General features: G+C 58.2%; 2 protein-coding genes across 2 annotated transcripts in view; both read right to left on the reverse strand.

The window, feature by feature from the left end:
- The window catches only part of CACNA1S (calcium voltage-gated channel subunit alpha1 S), a 63672-nt gene extending 58225 nt beyond the window's left edge, over nucleotides 1-5447 (reverse strand). Inside the window, exons 1-2 of the mRNA XM_007456136.1 lie at nucleotides 5296-5447; nucleotides 3631-3736 (exon numbers count right to left, since the gene is read on the reverse strand). Of these exons, the coding sequence (XP_007456198.1) occupies nucleotides 3631-3736; nucleotides 5296-5447 (258 nt within the window). The remainder of the gene's footprint in view (nucleotides 1-3630; nucleotides 3737-5295) is intronic.
- Nucleotides 5448-8386: 2939 nt separating this feature from the next.
- ASCL5 (achaete-scute family bHLH transcription factor 5) lies at nucleotides 8387-8920 on the reverse strand. Its single transcript, XM_007456164.1, has one exon. It carries the CDS (start codon nucleotides 8918-8920, stop codon nucleotides 8387-8389), a length of 534 nt encoding a protein of 177 aa, XP_007456226.1.
- Nucleotides 8921-15326: the final 6406 nt, after the last annotated feature.

The raw sequence follows: 15326 nt of genomic DNA on the forward strand, positions 1-15326 counted from the left end.
GGGAACTTCTGTCGCCCAGTGCTCAGACCTGCAAATCTCCGTGCTGGGTGGACGCAGGCCTCTGCACCTGCACCGTCTGGGGTTGGCCTCGCCGTCCCCCTCCCCCAGTCCAGCCTGCTCCTCCCCCAGGAGCGCCTGTCTCGGAAAGCGACACCACCATCTGCTCGGTCACCCGCTCTGAAGCCCGAGGGTCACCTCGCCTACTGCCTCCCCTCCCCCACGCTCTGTCCCCACGCCCATCAGGCACCGAGTCCACAGATCCCCCTCCTAAATCTCCCACTTCTCTGTCTTCACCGTCACCTGGGCCTCAGTTCCACTGGACACCACTTCCCCTGCTTCCGCGCCGCCCCCACCCTCTTCTACCTGATGGCCTGAGAGATGCTCCAAATCCCAGCCCATCTCTCTACCTCGTGCCTCCAGGCCTTTGCCAACGTGGCCCCCTCACCCAGATCTCTCCTCCTGCGGGGCTGCGACAGCCTCTCCCCCATGCCCCACCCTCATCCGGGACCCGCTCCAGGACTGGCCGGCCCAGCGCAAGACGCAAGTGCACGGCTCTTGTTCACAACCTGTGCCATTACAGGTGCTAAAATGCCTTCCTTCCACGCTCCCTTTGTCAGCCTACCATGGTGGGGTTTATGGCCTATTTGGTGTTTTGTGGAGGGTGCAGACCCTCCCAGGCACCTCCTCTCCGTGACCCAGCGCACATGCCACCCCCAGCCATGCCCTGGCCCTTCACACGGGCCCAGTGCCTCCACCCAAGGTGGACAGGCCTCCCCCAAGGAGACACAGAGCACCGGGAGGGAGGGAGGGGGGCCGGAAGCCGGACCCTGCAGGGCCCTCTCTGAATAGGCCATGGTGCTGTCAGCCCAGGCTGGGGGGGGGCATAAAATGCCTTCCTTCCACGCTCCCTTTGTCAGCCTACCATGGTGGGGTTTATGGCCTATTTGGTGTTTTGTGGAGGGTGCAGACCCTCCCAGGCACCTCCTCTCCGTGACCCAGCGCACATGCCACCCCCAGCCATGCCCTGGCCCTTCACACGGGCCCAGTGCCTCCACCCAAGGTGGACAGGCCTCCCCCAAGGAGACACAGAGCACCGGGAGGGAGGGAGGGGGGCCGGAAGCCGGACCCTGCAGGGCCCTCTCTGAATAGGCCATGGTGCTGTCAGCCCAGGCTGGGGACAGCCACCTCCGTGGCTGTCCTGACACACCGAAGGGCACGTGTGCCAACCCTGACGCTCCCAGGACCACGCCCAGGCTCTGCCAGGTGGCCTCCCAGGGGACTGAACTGAGAGTCTGTCCCCAGAGACAGGGGAGGGGTGGGAAGTGACAGAGGCAGGACCGCGAGTGAGCCACGGCCCTGTGCCCCGTCCCTGTTGAACTTCACGTACAAAACATACACTCAAGGATGAAATTATCAGATGTTTCGATGCCACGACCCCAGAGTATCACCCCCTGAGCACAGGGCCCGCCCGAGTGCAGGTCACACCCCGTGAAGCCGGCCCTGCCCTCCAGGCTCAGGTCAGACATGCCATCTGCTGGGGCCACCCTGACGCCCCCGTCTCACTCAGGTTCTCCTCTGGGACAACGTCCAAGTGCACCCAGACCTTGCATGTTTCCCATTTCATTTTAACTGCTTGTTTGATTGATTGGATAAATTAATCTCTGTCAAGATGGGAATTATGTCTGTTTGGTTCACAAGTAGGTCCCCTGTATGTAACAGGCACACGACAAATATCTGTTAAATAAGTAAGAAAGTTAGTGCAGAGTGGGTCCTTGGGCCTCCTTTCTCCCAACCATGGTTCTGTTGGATGACTGGGGGGGTCCCAGACCTTCCTCAGATACCTACAAAGCGGCCAACAGGGCGAGAAAGAGAGGAAGCCCCCATCTCCCTCCCTCCTGCTCTAACTGCCCTCCCTTCCCTCTTGCTGGCTTTCGTGGAGATCGGCATATGACTACAAGTAGAAGCGGGGAGGCCTCAGCTAGGAGCTGGCTGTGTGACCTTGAGTATCACCTGCCCTCTCTGGGCTTCACAACAGAGGGTCCCTCACCGATGAGCAACGACCCACCCAGCTCTGACCTTTGACAGGATGGTCGTTACTTTGGGAAGGTTTCCGGTCCGGTTCTGCCAGGGAACTCGTCACCCTGTCTCTACGAACCCTAGAACTTACCCAAGACTCCGTCACTCAGCCCACAGGCCAAAGGCAAGCACACAACACAGTGTGAACTTTTTAGGGCAGCCGTTTTGTTTCAAGATGGCAGGCGACATGCCCACTAAAGTCCGATTCTACACCTTCTAGGAGGGTGGAGCTTCTTTCCAAAATAGTCAACTTCTTACGGAGTTGAAATGGAACCGAGGCCCCCCGATATGAACTCCTAAAGGCATGGATGCAGGGCTCCCCTGGACTCCAGAGCGTAGACAAGGGACCGGCCTCATGGGGCCCAGCCTCCGAGGAGCACCGTCCCCGCCTGCCTCACCGCAGGGCCTGCCTGCTCTGGCTCCCACTCTCCGAGCTTTTCCGCTTATAGCCAAGCACACACTTAGAATCTCAGCTTCTCCCCAGCTCAAGATAGATTCCTATGGAAACCAGCGCAAAGCAGAGGCAGAAATAAATGCCATCCTTCCAGTCCCTGGACGCATGCGTGACAGTTTTCCTTCCGCCCACCCCACAGAGCTAGTGCAGGAAAAGCGTGCCGAAAAGGCGGGTCCATCAGCCTGTCCCCTCAGGGGCCTGGTAAATGCCCGAGAACAACACCTCCATTGGCTTCCCCAGGGGCCCTCGTACTGTCACCACGTTGGTGGCACAGCTATCCAGGCCGGGTCTGAAAGTCAGAGCCCCGCGTCTGAGACCCTGGGAGAAGACGCGTGCATGGGGGTGACCCCCTGAGCCTCAGTTTCCTTGTCTTGTAATGGGTCTAATAACGTTACTGACTTCATGGGGGCAGTTACAGGAAGTGAAAAAGACAACAATGTAAATTAGTTAGCACAGAACCTGGCATCTGATGAGCGCTTAATAAACACCAAGCATTTTATTATGATCTAGCTCTTGGGTAAGTCCGTCTTTTACCCCCCCTAAGCCTCAGTTTTCTCATCCGTAAACAGAGTGAGCTGGGGAGGAGCCAGGACAGCCTGGTTCTGGAAAGCCCCTTCCAGCCGCGGCCTTTTCTGGCCTGTGGACTTGTTACTGGTGCCGGGATGAGGAGAGTGTGGCTCTAACACATGTGTTCTCTCTCCGTCAGGCCATCCCGGAAAGGCAAGCTCCGCAGAAGCACGATCCTTCCGGGTTACAACCAGGGAGGGGAACTCAGCACTCAGCCCCCATCGTTGGCCTTACAAAGCCTCAGTTTCCACATCTGTCAAATGGGCCTAGTTTAGGGGTCATGGGGAGGAGGACATGGCTTACTGGCGTAAGGAGCTCAGCACAGCGCCCCTGGCACACCGGGTACTTGCCCAGTGCTGATATGATGGAACCCAGCCCGGCCAGGTTTCCCTGCAAAGCTCTGAGCCCCTCAGCCAGTCCTGCAGGTGGTGGGGACGTGGGGTCTGTATCCTTGGGGGCTGCAGCTCCAGCATCACCTACCAGCGCGCAGCCTGGGCAGCAGGCCGGCAGGAGGAAGGGAAGACCCCTCTTACCAGGCCGAGGTTCAGAGCGCTGCTGTCGTCCTCCGGCATGGGCAGGTACGCGGCCAAGGCCACACAGTTGGCAAAGATGGTGAGTAAGATGATGGTCTCGAAGGGTCTGGTGCAGGGTTAAGGAGAGCCCTCGAGTGAGGCGTGGGATTCGTGGGATTAAGGGGAAGAGCGCGCTGGGGGGTCTGTCTGGACTGACTACAAGGCCAGGCTGATGGGCCCACGTTGCCCTCCTGCAGGGCACAGACGGGGCCAGGCTCCTGTGGGGCACCCGCCCCCCCCCTCCTCCAACAGGGAGCGTCCACTGAGACGCTTTGGGACCACGAGGCTCTGGCTCCTGGCTGGGGGCTACTCAGCCTCAAGGCCCGGGGAGTCTGAAGCCCCCGTCTCAGTACCGATCCCCCCAACCCCCCCGCCCCACCGACCGCTGCTCTCCCCGCTCCGCGGAGCCACGGCCAGACAGGCCGCGGCGTCCTCGCAGAATCAGCAAGGGAGGCTGGGGCTGCTGCGGCCTGGGCTAAGCACCCCTGGGAAGCGGGCGGGGAGGGATGAAACCTGGACTCTGCAGCCTGAGGAGGGGACGGTAACCGACGGTAACCGACGGCATCCGTGGCCCCAGGGCCGTGCACCCACCCACACAGGCCCTGCCAGCCGTTTTCCGGAGGGGACTCCCACCAGGCTCCCTGGATTTGCTGGTGAGTAGCACAGCCTCCGGGGAGGCTGACCATTACAGGGCGGCTGTGGAGGGCACTGAGGGGGAGAAGCGGGGAGGCCCGAGCTCTTCGTGCGTGGTTGGGGGACGCCCTGTACAGATGGCTAGAGGGAGACCCCACGCCCTTCCCAGCCACCTTCCTCTGCGGTTTGAAGAGAGGCGGCCTCGGGGCAGAGGACTGGAGAGGGGACAGGATGCAGGCGAGAGACACGGGTGGGGAAGTCTGCCCCCGCTCCCCAGACAGGAGGGCGCGAGCCTCCTGGGTGCCGCGTGGGGGCAGGGCTGACTCCTACCCAGACCTTCCAGTTCCACCCGGGTTCTCCTTGTCCCTGCGGCTCCCTTACTGTCCTTTCTTCTAGGGAACAGCTGGTGGGAGCCTGGCCTTCCAAAACCCTTCAGAAGTATTTCAAATATTCCCGAGCAGCTCACCCAGCACCCACTTGACAATGGCCCCCCCTCGGCATCTCCTTCCTTTCTGCCCCAAATAAGCTGGAAATTTTCATCATTCTCCCTCGACGAGCTAATGCCAGCGTAGAAGGGGGCTCATGTCCCTGTGCCCACGTGGTGCCTCCCACCCAGGCCTGTTGTCACAGCAGAGCTCGGTGCAGGCCCATCTCTCCCCCCCGCCCCGGCCGCTGTAGCCTCCCCCTGGCCCCAGCCCTGTCCCATATCCCAGGGAGGCTGAGAGGAGCCCTCGACGCTGGGGACTGGGGATTTGGGCACACCTTCCAGCACCTTCCAGAGACACTACAGAGGCACCCAGGCTGCCTCCGGGACCTGGGCCTCAGCCCCCGGGGGGCCCCTGCTCCCCGGTTGAGGGCTTCCTTCGCAAAGGCTCCCAGCTCCAGCCCTAGGCCCCGGTCTCCGGCCCCCAAGCCTGTGATCGGTGAGCCCCACTCCTTGCCTCCCCTGACACACACACACGCCCCGTGCAGCCCCTTGACCCTGCAGGATACTTCCATTCCACGATGCTGATGCAGGCCCTCCTCACGGGGTTCTGGAGAGTCAAGCAGAACAAAGCCCGCGGCGGCCTGGGCAGGACCTCGGGAACAGGCTTCTTGGTCTGCTTCCTCCTCAGGCCCTCATCCTGGGTCGAGGACGGCTCCATGGCTCCCGGAGCCTCGGCCTCTCCTGCTGTCCACCCGCTGCCCTCTCGTCCCCGAGTCCCCAGTGCCCCTGCCTTGGGGACTGGGTGGCTGAGCCCCTGGGCGAGCCTGCCCTGCTGAGCCAGCCGGGGCAGGCCGGGGATCGCTCTCCCTGCTCCCAGGGAGTAAAATTAGCCTCCACGGGCTCTCTGCTGCCCAGCCGAGCTCCCGCGGCCAGGCAGCTGTCATTCCTCCCCAGCCCAGCCAGTGACAGCGCGGAATGTCCCCAAGGAGGCTGGGGGTGGGGCTGGGGGCTCACACGTGGGTCTGGGCTGGGGCAGAGGGAGACAGTTTGGAAGGTTCAAGGCTGGGGCGACGGAGAGCTCACAAAGTGCTATGGAGCCTCAGGCTTCAGACTAGCCCCTTGGTGTCAACGTTCAACCCACCCCTCCCCTCAGGCCCAGGACACTGTCCAGAAAGGGTGCTGGGTGGTCCAGCTCAGTAGGAGTCCACAGCCCTCCCTCACATCTCTACCTGCAGCCGTCAGGCCGAGATCCTCCTCCCTCACCCCATGCCTACGCCCGGTGGGGCGGGGGGGGGGGTCCTGGGGGGGGCCCCCCTTCTCCCCCCCCCCCCCCTCTGTAGCCCCTGGCAACCCACCACTCTACTTTGAATTTCTATGAAATTGACTGTTTTGTATACCTCATAGGTGGCATCATACCATATTTGTCTCTTTGTGACTGGCTTATTTCACTTAGCATAACATCCTCAAGGTTCTTCCATGCTATATCTCAAAGCATTTTGCAGTACCTCTTATGGAATTGTCTTTTGAGTCTATGGCACATTCTTTTGAAGCTATTCATTTATTCAAGCCTTATTCCATGCCCAGGGCCCCTGCCCTAGAGTGCCTCAGAGTCTGATCATGGAAACCGTGTATCATATAACATGTGTGATAAATACCAAATAGGAAGCAAGTACAAAATACTGTGAGGATCACGTTTGTATTTTCAGACCTGGACAGCAACAGTGAAAGATGAAATAGAGGAATGGAAAGAAAGAGCCAACAGAGTTTGATATCAATTCAGACAGAAATTAAGAAGGTAGCAAAGGTGGTGGTGGAGGAGAAAGACGAGGCAGATGGAGGGATAAATTGGAGGGAGTGAGAAACACCTCTATAGGAGAAACAAGGAGGTAGAAACCAACAGGTGATAATGAACATTTTAGGCTTAGTAACTATGCAAAGTTATAACCACTCCTAGGTCCCAAGGGGCAAGGAGAGGAATTAGAGCCTTCGTAGGAAACTTTGGTCTTCCATAGAAGAATTTACTAGTACCAAACTATGGCCAGGCAAAGAAAGAGCTGAAGAATAGATATCCCAACTTCTTTCTCCTCTGACCTACAAGCCCACTTTGCAGCTCATTGACCGAACCTAATCAGAAACCATAAGCCACCACTGACAGCATCCTGAGGCACAGCAGGTCTGAGGGTACCCAGAATATCCAGCACCATTATTTTTTATTCTCCTCATATTATGTGTAAAGTAACTGAGTGGTCATCAACTTGCCCGAGTTTACAAATAAATGGCTGGAGCCTGTTTTATTCCAGAGCCTGTACTTTAACCCATTATTCTGTACTGTGCTTCAGCTACAAAAAAAAAAAAAAAAAAAAAAATCAACAACAAAGGAAGCATGTCATTGAGCACCTACTGCATGCCAGGCACTTTTCCTGTGTGCAGAAAATACAACATGAAACAAATGCTATAACTTACTTAAGGATTAGAGTGAGTGTCTAGGAATTATGTTCCACTGCTAGTTCAGTGACTTAAGTAGATTGTTCTGGCTCTCAGATAAAAGCCTGAAGATAAGCTTTTCAGGGCTAGTATGTGGCCCTTTGAAGTCATCAAGGACCTAGGTTTCTTCTGCCTTTCTCTTCAAACCATCCTCGGTGTGTGGCCTCTGTCCTCAGAATCACAATATAGCTGCTGTAGCATAAGCCATCACATCTGCATTCCAAGCAGGAAGCAAGAGGAAATGGGGGGAAATACCATCTCCTCTTCTAAACTCCTGGGTGTGCCCACCTTTCTCCCCGCACCCCCCCCCAGCCTGCCCCTAGCTGTGCAAGGGGAGGTGCCTATCTCTGGGACTCTGTGCCCTCCCCACACTGCCCCTGGCATGTACTAAGCTCTCTGTAAATGTTAGTTGAATGCATGAGCTAACAACACCCCACACACCCTGGAGGCAAGTGCTTGAGTGGGAAGGAGACAGGGGCGTCAGGGAAGGGAAGGCGGACAACCACCCGGGAATCACAAAACTCAACGTCTTTATTTAGCCCCGTCGAGCAAACACAGCGCCGGTACACCCATGCGGTCCCCACGCCCACAGAGTACAGTCTGAGGGGGGAGCACGCAGTCCTCACCCATCCCGGGGGCGGGGGGAGGGGGGAAGGAAAGGGCCACACTGGGGCGTGGGGTGGGTAAGGCCCTCAATTAAGGAAGCCAGAGGGCGCCACCAACGCACACACTGCCACCTCCTGGGCCGAGTGCACGCAGAATCTGGCCTGCGCCTCTCCTTCTGGGCTCCTCTGGGGGGCGGCGGGGGTGGGGGAGGTGACAAGCAAGTCCCGGAAGCGGACGCTGGCGTCTGAGGCCATCTCGTGGAGAGCAGGGGCGTGGCGTGCGGACCAGAGCAGACTCGCCTCCTGGGCTGCGCCCGTGGCCACGGAGGGCGGAGCAGGACCTCCACGACCGGGGCACCTCCGGCCTTACCCCGCGCGGGGCTTAGGCCCAGCCGGAGCCCGACCCCCGGGTGGCCGGCATGGACGGGGAGCGCGCCCTCGCCGCCCCGCGACAGCCGCTCTGGCCTCTCTCGTGCCCCCGCTGGAAGGGACTGGGCCGGGGTGGCGCTGGCGGAGGGAGGGTGCCGCGGCCGCCTGAGCACCCCGAGCCCGGGCGGCCCCAGCCCGGTCAGTGGCTGCAGTCCTCCGACTCGAAGAGGGGCGAGGAAGAGCAGCACGAGGGCTCGGACGAGTCGGGCGCCAGGGGGGCGCGGCCGCGGGGCCCGCGAGGCCCCGGGCCGTCGGGGGCGGCGCGCAGCAGTTCCTGCAGGTGCTTGATGTAGCGGATGGCGGCGCGCAGGGTCTCCACCTTGCTCAGCCGCTTCTCGGCCAGGGCGCCAGGCAGGTGGCCGCGGAGGCGCGCGTAGCCCTCGTTGACGCAGCGGACGCGCTGGCGCTCGCGCTCGTTGCGCTTCTGGATGAAGGCGGGCTCGAAGGGGTAGTGGCAGGCGCCCGGGAAGGGCGCGCGGGGGAACGCGGCCGCGTAGGCGTCGCAGTAGGGCGGCCGGGCGGCGCCCGGGTACAGCAGGAAGGGCACGGCGCCCAGAGGCTCGGCGCGGGCCGGGGTCGCCGGCCGGGGAGGGGGCCCGATGCCCAGCGGCAGGCAGCCGGGGGGCGCCGCAGGCCGGCGGGACGCCAGCGCCCGGCAGAAGTCGTCGTTCATGGTGCCGCGCGGAGCCGGACCCGGAGCGTGCCCCGAATCGCCCCGACTCAGGGTCTGCGCGCCCTGCCCGCGGAGCGAGTCACATCGCCAGCCGCGGCTCCGGGCGGCCGGACTGGTCAGGGCTTCTTTTCGCTCTGGGAGCAGGCTCCGAGGTCCCCCTAAAGCGAGCCATCGCGGCGGACAGTGGGGCCTCCGCGGGCACGTCTCAGAGCAGCCGAAGGGGATGTGGGGTGGGCGCGGGCCTTCCCAGGGCGCAGCCCTGCGGCTCCAGCGGGCCCCGCGCCAGGGTCTTGGTCCTCGCGGCCCTCGGGGTCCCCGGGCTGTGCACCGGGCAGGAGAGGGTCCCGGGTGCCGTCTCTAAAGAAGAGGGTGAACATATCAATTAGGAAAGGCTTTGTTGCATCGTGGGCTCCTTTGTGACACCCCGCCCTCCAACGCGGTGGTAAGCATCACGAGGGGAGGCGGTGGGCTGCAAAAGACATACGCGCAGAGCAGGGTTCAAATCCTGGTTCACCCCTTGATGCTTGGGTGCCCTCTCTGAGCCAGTTTCCAGTGTGGAGATAATTAAAACATCCCTCCCAGGAGATGAATACTGAATGAGGATCAAATGAGAAAAAAATATACCCAAAGACGCCTCCTCCAGGGCCTGCCTTATAAAAGGTGACCAGCGATGTCATTTCCTTTGAGCAATACGTCTGGTCACTCGCTCCTGCCAGGGCCTCACATCTGGAGGCTCCGAGCCTGCTTACTGAGTTGGCAGTAGAAACCCCAGCGGCAGCCATAAGGCAAGTAAGGGTCGGACCCTTTATTGAAGGCAATGCATCTTTGGTTCAGAGGAACCCGCATGTGGTCGGGACTTTCAAAGCCCTCCCGTGTGGAGTGGCACCACCAAAGCTCTCTGTGCCCCAGTCCCCGGGGTGGGGGTGGGGGCGGCTGGGATGTGCCCTCTCAGCCCTCCTGGGTTTGTCCTTTCTGCCACTCAACACAAGTGCCTGTGATTTCAGCTCCGTGTGGGCAGAGCCTGGCAGGCTAGAGAGTCTGCACAAATGCTTGTTGAATAAAGAGTGAGGGTGAGACAGGAAGCTGGGCTGGTAGGGGGCAGGACTAACTCACCCGCAGCCCCTTTCCCAGACTCCAGGATGCTCTTATTTTAGAAGTAATTGGCCTGGTTTGCATTAAAGTGCCACCAACTCCTCTCACCCGCGGTTATCAGATTCCACTTTGTTGTCATGTCCTCTAGGCGTTCTCTCTCCCCGTGTGTCCAGTGTCCTGTGGATGCCATCTAGCACTTGTCACACTGCCCTCCACGGGAGATCTCAGGGTTCCCTGAATGAGCAAGTGAGTGGGTGCTGCAGCCCACGTAGACAGTGATGGAGCAGCGGGGCCTCAGATGCCGGACCAAGGCTTCGACCTGACAGAAGGGCCGGCTCTGTCCCTGACAGGGGAAGGTCGCTGCCACACTCAGGCTCCTGAGAGTCCCCTGCACCTTCTCGCCTTTGTCCTTTATCCGGGTCCCAGTCTGTTCCCAGCTAGCTCTGCCCTCCTGAACGGAAATCGGGAAGATTCAACAGCGTTCAAAGCACTGCCCTCGAAAGACTGTGTGAGGCTGCAGTATAAAAATCACATACCCCTCCCCCGCTCCGCAGCCTCCGAGGGCTCCCCTTGGAAGGGAGGTGTCCTTCAAGGGACAGTTCTAGAAAATCTCTTCCAAACACCCCTCAGCTCCGGACGCTCTGCTCATTCCTGGCCTCACCCTCGGCTGACACAGACCAGGCGGGTCACGGGGGCCTCTCCGCCGCCCCCAGCCCTGCCCCAGCCTGATTACCTGAGTTCTCCAGCCCCCGACACAGACTTCCCAGGCTGTGCATTCTGTCTTCATCCAGATAGTAAACCACCGAAGGCAGGGCTTTCTCCCATCCTTAGGTGGCACCCCTCAGTCCTCGCCCAGTGCTGGGCGTGGGACGAGTGCTCAGAAGTATTTGGTATCAGTGCTTTTGTTTTATAAAACTATGGGATCCAGACTCTCTTCTCCTGCGTGATCCCTGTCTATTCACATTTGACTTAATTATTTAAATATAATTTGATTGAGGTCAGAAGCTCATTTACATCTAATGACAATTTTAATAACTACGACTTAATATCTATTTGTGTCGATTCAATATTCAATACCTGTTCATTTTCCTCACATGCTATTTACATTTTTATGACTATTCAGAAAAGTCACTCAAGCAATAAACCTCACAGCTTGACCATGCATTTCTTGACCTAGTTCTCTTTTTACTGTTAGAAAAGGACCGATAACCTGGCGGCGAGCTCAGGTGAGGGCACAGATGCAGGCGAAGTGTGATCTGCATTTTCCTCCGCGGAATCCTCTACCCTGGCGAGGAGCGGAAGGACACCGGGTAGTGGGTTATCCTCAAGCGGCCTGAGAGCACGTATTTCCCGAGAGCATCTGTGCGTGGGACTGCCCTAGGCGCTGGGATGGAGCGGTGAACAAAACCCGTGGTGAAATAATAATCATAGTAATAATAAAATAATAATGATAATAATAGCGATCGTTTATTACTCTTGCTGTGCGAGACATCGTGCCAAGTGCTTTACGTGAAACATCGCACTTAATTCCTACATAATTCTTGTGGGGTAGGTGCTAATTTCATCCGGTTGTACAGGTGAGAAAACGGAGGCTTGTAAAGGTTAAGTTACTTGCCCCAGGTTCCACAGTTAGGGATCCCATGAACTACTAAATGCTAGTCACCCCTCCCCTCTCCCCCTCCCCCCGAGTCTCTCACTATTTCTCCTAGGACTTCACACAGAAGTTCAGAGGGGCTTGTGCTGACCTAACACGAGTACCTTACTAAACTATGACTCCTGTTGGAGGGGATGTTCCACTGTGGATTCTGATGATCACGCTGTTTGAGCTCCTGCCCTGGGAAGAGTGGTAACACAGGTCACCTGGGTGGTCCTTGGGAAGGTAATGGCCCCTTGCAGATGCTCTTAGGAGGATGGCCACTGACTTCTGTCGTTGGGAGGCAAGGACCGAGTTTAACCAGAGTCAAGTACCGGCAGCCGTACCCCTGGGAACGTGGTGAGGAACCCCCTCGCCTGAGCTTAAAAACACGAATACTGGGATCTTCCTTAACCTGCAGTACCTGGACAGGATCTGACCAGCAGCAGAGAACCAGCCCATGGGCTCAGCGCCCAGACTGGGCCGAACCAGTTGTCGACAGCGGCACCGTGTGGCCGTGAGGAGAAATGGCAGTAGCAGGTTGCTACAATTCCAGGTCCCGGCTCCATCATAACTACCCCGCCTTGGGAACTGAGTCCCCAGGTCTTTTGGAAAATCCAGGGTACTGGAGGACTCCCAAGAAGAGCCATGGGGTCTCCCGTTAACATCGACTACTTTCCTCCCTGAGTGGGTGGGTCAGTTCACGTCACTTGAACGTTCACTATATACGAATACATAAAAGACGCATCATTAAACATATTTTGTTTTCTGCAATTTGTTATTTGTATCAGTACGAAGCAACTCACTAGCTAAAAGCCTGCTTCTGAAATAGCGCCTTTCTGGGGCCCTATCCTCCCGGGTGGGGCTCTCGCCCTCCGCGCCTCAGGTGTACGTTCCCGGGCCTGGGGGCAGATGTGCTCGGTGGGAGGAGCCTGATCGTCCACGAAGCTCACTGCCCGGTGGAACTGTCCCCGCGGCCCTTTTATGACCAGGACGTGTTCACAGTCATGCCCAGCACGGTCATATATTATACAAGGAACGTGGTGACACACAGTCCAACTTGCAGCAGAGAGAGTCAGGAAGCCCCAAGTGGGGTCTCCTGGGCCTCCTTCCCCAGTCCTTGCTGCTCCTAATTCTGCATCAGGTGGCATTTCCCCCCAACAACTGTTAGCTACTTGTGGCCACATCCTGCCAGAGGCTCTCCCTACCACCCCCCACGGCACATCGTTACAACTTCTTGACGGCTTCATGAGCATGGCCTGCCCACCCCAGGCCGACCCTCTCCTAGGAGTCCGGCGTCACCCAACCCCATCTACCCCTTTCCCCAGCCCTACACTCTTCGTGGCCAGCAGGCAGACAGAGAACACTCTCCCCGGAGCCCTTCCTGACCCCATCTCCCGGCCCAAGTTGTAAACTCCAAGTGCAAGAACTCCTGTCTCGGGCTTCATCTTTGAAACACACAGTCCCTGTTGCATAAATGTCTGTTGATTGACACTGGGTGTCCCTGGGGAGGACTGAACCATCTTGATGGAGCAAAGGGGGCTGTGACCTCTGGGTGGGCTGTACCATCTACAGAGCAGGTAACATAATTCTCCCTTTCCAGGTTTTCTCACTGTCTTCACTGGGACCGGAGCCAGAGATGGGGGACTGAGACCAGAAATTGGCTGAAAATGTCACTTCAAACTCAGAACAGGGCTAGGGCTCGGGAAGTGGCTTTGGGAGAGGTGAGTTCACTGCCCTCTGCCTCTCCTTCCACTCAGCGGTTCCTACAGCGGATTGTGTGTGGTGGAGCTTATCGGCACCTTCATGAAGACATCTTCCAGAGCCTCTCCTACCCCTGCCATCCCAAACTGGGAGAATTTGTAAGGAAACCAAGGAATGACAGCACGCATGGGCTTCACCCATCCCCTGCCTCCAGGCGACGTAGCCACTGAAACCTTTCCCCAAAGGGCTCCACATATACGTTGAGAAATGCAGCCCCTTTATTCAGTCCCTGGAGATCCCCAGGGTGCATCCCTTAGGAGAAAGCCCTGCAGTAAAGAAAGCTGCTAGCGTTTAACCCAGAAATCCCCAAGTGGGCCTCAGAACGCTTTGTTGTTTTCTTTTCCTCAAGCCTCCTAACATCAAGTAGAATACATTTCAGGGAATTCTACCTTAAAATCTCCAGGATAAGCAAATGTTTTTTTCTTTTTAAAATAAGAAATGTCACAATCTCCCTTAGGAGTCTATCTTATAGCCTGTAATTACTTCTAGGCGGATAACCTCACCACTCCCTCCTTATATATCCAACACACCCAACCAAACGATCATTTCAGAATCTCCTCGATACCACGCTGGATCTGACCAAGGAGAAGGGCAGCCAGGCCCGGCGACCATGACCCCACAGAGTGCCCTTGAGGGCTAGAAACCAACACCTCCTCTTCTGGGCAGCTGAAGGGCTTGGCCGGCTGGTCTCAGCCTCTGTGCCCCTCTGGTCCCGTGATGAATGAGGCAGTGCTATTCACGCACGGCCCTCAGCCCAGAGCCCGCCTAGCCCCCCTCATGCCCTCCACGCTGTGTTCCCTGCCACGGGGTTTGCCCCAGGCCACTGCCTGCAGCCACTTCCCGAGAGGAGCCGTGCAGAGCTCTGAGGCGGTGATGGAACCAGGTGCCCAAACACGGGGACGCTAGGCTGGGACTCTGGAAGGTGGGGAAGGAAGGCTGCCATGGATTAGGTGGCTTTCGATGCCTGGCCTTGCTGGGTGCCCTGCTCTCCTGTCTCCTGTAACCCTCAGCCTGTTTACAAAAGAGGAACTGGCTCAGAGAGGCTGGGACAGCTGCCCAGGGTCACACAGCTGGGGTGCAGCTCACCAGGGTCTGTTCAAGGTGATACACGAGGACCTTCTTAGCCAGGTAGGTGTGCCCAACTTTTTGGCAGGAGTCCTGATCTTTATAGGATTTCTTGGGGGCCAGAGTTGGGGGAGGGGCTCGTCCTCTTCCTAATTCCCTTGAATGTACCCGGCATTTACGACGCTGGGGAGTCACAGGAAGGTGTTTTGGGAGGTGGCTGCCCCCGGTCCCCAGAAGAATATCGGGCTCCCCGGAGCACCTCACGGGCCCAGGAGCCCCACGTGAGAGGGAGCCCCACAAGCAGAAAGCACGCTTTGGGCCAGACTCTCTTAGACTGAATCCCGGCTCTGCTTTCACTGGCAGAGGCACTAATTCTATAGACCTCAGTTTCCTCACCTGCAGAATGGGAGCAGTGACACTTCAGAGGTTATGGTAAAGATAAGGGGAACCTACGTGGGTCACCTGGCACCTAATAGGAACTGAATCACTGGCAGCTGGTATTGCCAGCATGGCTGGGGCAGCCCTGGAAAGAGCCCCTGAAGCTCTAAGATCCTGGGATGTGGCTCTGACAGGCCTGAGTCCGCAGATGCCACCCCCGACACTGCAACTGGACACAGCACCAACGCCCGCGTCCAGCGGCTCCCCAGAGCCACGTCTGTCCTAGTAGACGTCCAGAGGGAAAATTCTGTACATGAGGGCCTGACCCTTTTCTCAAGTCTTTGAAGGACTAGGGTAACACAATTCTCTAAGGTGAATATGTATTCACTGTGCGTCCTACCACGTACCTACGGATTCACCCGCCAAACCTCTCCTGAACCCCTTCCGGAACCCCGTGGAGGGCGGGGTTCAGCA

This window comes from Lipotes vexillifer, unplaced genomic scaffold (genome assembly GCF_000442215.2).
Source record: "Lipotes vexillifer unplaced genomic scaffold, Lipotes_vexillifer_v1.1 scaffold1201, whole genome shotgun sequence".
Taxonomy (NCBI): domain Eukaryota; kingdom Metazoa; phylum Chordata; class Mammalia; order Artiodactyla; family Lipotidae; genus Lipotes; species Lipotes vexillifer.